Below are 5,603 nucleotides of genomic sequence, written 5' to 3'. Positions count from 1 at the left end.
TATATATATATATATATATATATATTTGTCATTCTCATTTTACAGTTTACAGGTAAGGAACTGAAGTCACAGAGACATAAAACCACTTGCCCAAGGTCACCCAGCCAGCAAATGCAGGATCCAGGATTCCAATTCAGGGCTTCCCTACTCAAAACTTGTGCCCTAGCACAACCCTTCGTTCTGGGTTTCTGTTTCCATTGGGGAAGCTAGGAGGTGGGGAAGAACTGAAGGGTCTGTCCAGCTTGGACTGTCTGATCAGTTGGTGTTGGGACTTAGGCTGGGTCCTTGGGAGAAAGCGAGGTGGCACTCTGCTGCAGGTCTCCAAGACAGGAAAGTCCTTGGGGAGATGGATGTCATTACCCTCTGAGATTTTGTGGGGACCTAGCTCCATCCTAGCTCTGTGAGGTCCTGGTTCTCCCAGGGGGGAGTCTGAGGCTGGGTGCAAGTTGGTGCCTAAATAGATCTGAAGGATCACTCTAGTTCAAGGTCTGTTTCTTCCTCATGAATGAGGCAGGGGAGGCCCCTTACAAGTTAGATGACAGGCCTAGAAAGAGAGTTGGGCAGAGCCAGTGGTCCATGGCCCTAGGGTCCTTTTACTTGGGTGCCTGGCCATTTGGGGGAGGGTGAATCAGACCTTAGCTTAACCCCTCGGGGATACTTGACCTTGGCTGAAGGATTAAGATGGCAAGGAGGAGGCACCAAAAGTAGGCAAAGGGAAGGGGAGGTGGGCCTGAGAAGAGAAGCTAACTCTTGGGGGGGCCACATATCCGAGGGGATGGCTGGAGGGAGGGAGTAGCAGGAAGAGAAGCCTGGGGTCCTAGAGCAGTGTTAATGTAAACCTCCCCCTTCCTCAGTCCCTTCCCCTCCTCCAGTCAGTGGGAGGCTAGCAGCTGAACTCTACTAGCTTTAATTACAGCTTCTAGCGAAAGGAAACCTCAATTAAAGGCAAAGAGCTGAACCCGGAGAGGGGAGTTGAGTCTGGCTGGAGTGGCTGCTGTCCGCTTGGCTTTTTGGGAAGAGGCTTTTGCTTCTCCATCTCTCTCATCCTGCTCCCATATTTCCTCTCCTGCACCCCCTCTGCCCCTCCTCTTCCTCCCAGTTTGGTCTAAGACTTGCTGTGTGACCTTGGGCAAGTGACTTCACCTCTCTGAGCCCCTTTGCTTTCTGTACCAAATGGCTCTCTCACCATGTGGGAATGTGGGGAGGGTGACGCTTGTAAAGCATATGGGGCAGAGTGCCAGGCACATGGTAGGAGCTGAATGAATGGAGAGGCTGGTCCATTGAGAAGTCGGTAGTTGAATGGGGGGTGGGGCACTGTGGCATCCAGTTGGAGTTGCAGAGGGAAAGTTGTCCCCTGCACAGGGAGTAGGCTTAGGATAAAGCATGGAGTGGGTGTAGAAGCCCCCCCTTCTGGGTTGTGGCAGTGTCCCTGACACCCGGTCGGTCCTTCATAGCAGGCTCTGTTTCAGGTAGACGACGCTATGCTGATGTTTGACAAAACCACCAACCGGCACCGAGGTGAGTGTGGGCCCCCTCCCCCTTCCCAGGCTGGCCCGTGGGGCCTGTGGTCAGCCAGGGGGCTGCAGGTCACAGCTGCCCTTTCATCTCGCCTCCTGACATCCTATCCCGGAGGATCTGCATCCTCTCCCGGGCCTGGCCTTACAGAAGGCTTTTGTCCCGCCCGTTTCCTGTGCAGAGCAGACACTCAAGAGGGGCAGAGGAGCAGCCCCCTACCCCCAGCTGAGCCCTCCACCCCACCCCAGCTCGGTGTCTACTGGGCCTCTCTTGTCCCTGGTAACTGGAGCTCAAACCAGGCCGCACCAGGGTTGAGTCAGGTTGACTCCACAGCCCTGGGCAATCTGTTACTACCACCAGCCACCTCCCTCAAGCTCAGCTCAACCTCCTCCTCTTGCCCCTGAACCTGTGAGCATCTGGGCCACAGTGGACACACAACCAGGCTGCTTGTCTTCCAAAAGTCTTGCCTTTTGAGAACCCCACTCTAGCCCCTGGGGCACACCCCAAAGGAAGCAGGACTATTTCTTCTAGTTGTTTGGGTTTTGGGTCTGCCAGCTTTTTTGGAGAGTGGGGTTTCCGTGCATGTCTGGTGTGTCAGGGTAACTGTCCACGTGGCTTGAAGAGGCCTCTGTGAGCCCAGAGAATGTGTTGTGTGGCTCCCTGGATGTGAATGTGTGTGTGTGTCCGCTGGTGCGCATGCCTACACGTCACGTAGGCGTGTATCTTTGTACAACGGCATGTTTGAGTGTGTATGCCCCTGTGTAAGTTTAAATAAGCGTTTGTATGGGTTCTTTTTCCATCTTTGGAAAGCACCTGGGCAGGGAAAAGACATGTTGAGTGTATTCTCAGCCCCGCTTCTGACTCAGCTGTGTGACCTGGGGCATGTCACTTCACTTTGCTGAGCCTTAGTTTTTTCATCTGTAATTTGGGGCTAGAAACCCTGTCCCAATGGGTAGGCTGTGAGTAGAGGCTTTTATTAGAGATGTGCCCAGGATAGAGCAGGCATGACCATGAACCCTGGTCTTTGTCTTCTCTCCAGGGTTCGGCTTTGTCACCTTTGAGAGCGAGGACATTGTGGAGAAAGTGTGTGAAATCCATTTCCATGAAATCAACAACAAAATGGTGAGCTGGGATTGGGTGGGGACAGAGGTGCGAAGGGACTGGGGCTACAGACTGAGCCAGCCAGGGGAGTTCTTTGGGTCTGGAGCCAGGCAGGGACCTCACAGCTGGAAGAGCAGAGCCAGGTCCCCCACACCCTGAAAAGCTGTACAGGGAGGCTGTGTCACGTGGTGATTCAAAAGCATGGCTTGTGGAATCAGAGAAACCTGGGTTAAAACCTGTATTCCACCAGTTATTGGTGTAGTAGGTGGGCATATTACTTTCTCTGAGCCTGAGTTTCCTTCTCAGTAAAATGGGGTGACAGATCACAGAATTGGTCTAAACGTTTGACAAAATATTGCACACAAAGCTGTTTACACACTGCCTTGTACATAGTGAGCACTCCATAAATGGTAACTATGTAACAGATGGAGCCCTGTTATAATATAAACGGTTGATATAAACGGTTAACACGTTTCACTGTTAACCAAACGGCTGGAAGTTTGAGTCCACCCAGAGGTGCGTAGGAAGAAAGGCCTGGCAATCTATTTCTGAAGAATCAGCCGTTGAAAGCCCTGTGGAGCACAGTACTACCCTGACACACGTAGGGTCGCCATGAGTTGGAATGAACCGGACAGCAACTGGTGGTTACAGAATTGATAGTAAAAGAGGCCCTGCCCTCCAGGAAGCAAAAGGGACAGTCGTTCTAGGTCAGTCCGGGGAACTGATGCCAGGTCTCTTTGCAGGTGGAATGTAAGAAAGCTCAGCCAAAAGAGGTGATGTCACCGACGGGCTCTGCCCGGGGGAGGTCTCGAGTCATGCCCTATGGGATGGACGCCTTCATGCTGGGCATTGGCATGCTGGGTATGTGCTGGGCCCTGCCGGCAGCTTCTTCCTGCCCGGAACCGCTCCCAGGGCTGCCAGGGTGCGCGTGGGTGGTGTGTCTCCTTTGTGGTCTGGCCTCCTGTCTGAGTCACTAGGCGGGAGTAGGGATGAGGGAGCCCAGGTCTGGCAGTGCTGCTAGAGGTAGGGTGGTTTGGTTGGGTCACACTGCCCTCTGGTGGTGGCCAGAAAAATGGTCCAGCTCTACTGCATCTTAATGTGGTCCTTCCATCCACCCAAATATCCATTCATCCATCTGTCCGTTCAGCAGATATTTATTGAGCAACTACTAAATGCCAGGCACTGTGCTAGAATTACTATGGTGACTTGCCTTGGAGCTTTATGATCTGGTGGGGAAGACGAGTAAAAAGGTTTAGAATGGAAAAGTGTAGGAGGGGCCAAGGGAGCCTAGAAGAACCCAAACAAGACCTGGAAAATCCAGAGAAAGATGCTGTACTTTTAAGCCATGTCTGTGGGGTGAGTAGGAGGCAACCAAGGGAGGTCGGGGAGAAGAGAAGGGGAAAAATGTTCCAGAGGAAAAAAAGGGAGACCAGGTTTGCTGGTCTGATAGCGCCTGGTGGAACCCCTTAGACTATGGCCCCTCGCTGTCCTTCAGGTCTGGAATTGAACCCACACCTGTGGCTTCCAGCCAAACAAAAGACAGGCATAGGAGTTGAACATGTACCTGAGGTAGATACACTCTTTGCAGAGAACAATCACGGGAGAAAGAAGGGCTGTTTATGCACAGGGAGACCGTTTAGGGGGCGGGAGTGCATGGAGGGATGGACATAGGAAAGAGGTAACTATCGGGGAAAAAGTGGGAGGGGAGCTATTGCATTGGGGTAAATTGTAGTCAATGTCATGAGACAACATTTGTGTGAACTGCTGTATGGAAAGTGAATTTGCTCTGTAAACTTTCACCCAAATCACAATTAAAAAAAAAAAAAAAAAAAAGTGTTCCAGAGAAGGGAATAGAATTTGCAAAGGCCCAGAGGTCTTAGGAAGTGCAAGAAGGCTTCCCTTTCTTATTCATTCAACTAATATTTATTGAGCAGCTTCTGAGAGTCAGGACTTGCCCTCATGAGACTCACCATCAAGTAGAGAGACTTAAGAGTAGGGAGGCAATTTCAGCACAGGATGATTGGAGGCTGTAAGAGGCCCAAGGAGGCACCTAAACCCACCAGGAGTCAGGGAAGGCTCCCAGGAGGAAGTGATGTCTGTGCCGAGCCTTGCCAGTTGACCAGGAGTCCACCAGTGGACAGGCATTGGTTCTACACAACAGTGCTTTTGGCCTGGAACCGAGGTGATAAATCGGAGGTTGGCCCCCAGGAAGCACAGGTCTCCCTGGGGAGACAAGATATGTCTACACAGGTAACAGTACAAGGGGGTTTTATGCCAAGTATGGGGGTAGGGGCTTGCAGAGAGGTGCTCTGGAAATTCAGAGGAGAGGACATGGTGTGGGCTGGGTGGCCAAGATAGAGACCCCAGAGAAGGTGGAGAAGAGCACCCTCCAAATGAGGTACAAACATCAGCTGCTCAAATTTTGTTTTGTTTCTTAAACTAATTTTATGTGGAAATAATTCCAGACTTTCAGAGTATTACAAAAACAGTTATAAATAAATAAATAAATATAACACAAAGAACACCCACACACCCTTTACACAGATTGCGCTGTGACTCACGTTTATCCCATTTATTTGCTTTGTCGTTATCTCTGTGTGTAATTGTAGAGATGCAGAAGTAAGAGAGATGGGGAGCATACACACAGACACACACACTCACACACTCACACACACTTGGGATTTTCTCAGAATTATCCGAGGGCAAGTTATATACATCACGACTCTTTACTCCTAAATATGTCCGTGTGTGTTTCTAAGATAAGAAGTGTTCTTTCATATCCTGCAGTTCCAGGATAGTTATCAACATCATAAATTTATATTGATACATTCGGACAGAAGAGCAGTCAGCCCCAGGGTTACAGGTGAGGAGAGACAACGCAGGGACGCCCAGAGTAGCAGGCCGGAAGAGCAGGAGAAAGGGGATAAAAGCCTTGAATCCGGACAGAAGAGCAATCAGCCAAAGGGATTAGGTGAGGAGGGGAAACT

The 5,603-nt window shown here is 50.8% G+C and overlaps 1 protein-coding gene across 1 annotated transcript in view; it reads left to right on the top strand.

The window, feature by feature from the left end:
- The window catches only part of MSI1 (musashi RNA binding protein 1), a 26,193-nt gene that overhangs the window by 8,665 nt on the left and 11,925 nt on the right, over positions 1–5,603 (top strand). Inside the window, exons 6-8 of the mRNA XM_007938217.1 lie at positions 1,470–1,518; positions 2,555–2,637; positions 3,360–3,477. Coding sequence (XP_007936408.1) covers positions 1,470–1,518; positions 2,555–2,637; positions 3,360–3,477 — 250 coding nt within the window. The remainder of the gene's footprint in view (positions 1–1,469; positions 1,519–2,554; positions 2,638–3,359; positions 3,478–5,603) is intronic.

This window comes from Orycteropus afer, unplaced genomic scaffold, assembly GCF_000298275.1.
Source record: "Orycteropus afer afer isolate SDZICR_OR568_19922 unplaced genomic scaffold, OryAfe1.0 scaffold00048, whole genome shotgun sequence".
In the NCBI taxonomy this organism is placed as follows: Eukaryota; Metazoa; Chordata; class Mammalia; order Tubulidentata; family Orycteropodidae; genus Orycteropus; species Orycteropus afer.
The sequence above is the reverse complement of the archived record's forward strand: the minus strand, read 5'-3'. Positions and strand labels throughout refer to the sequence as shown.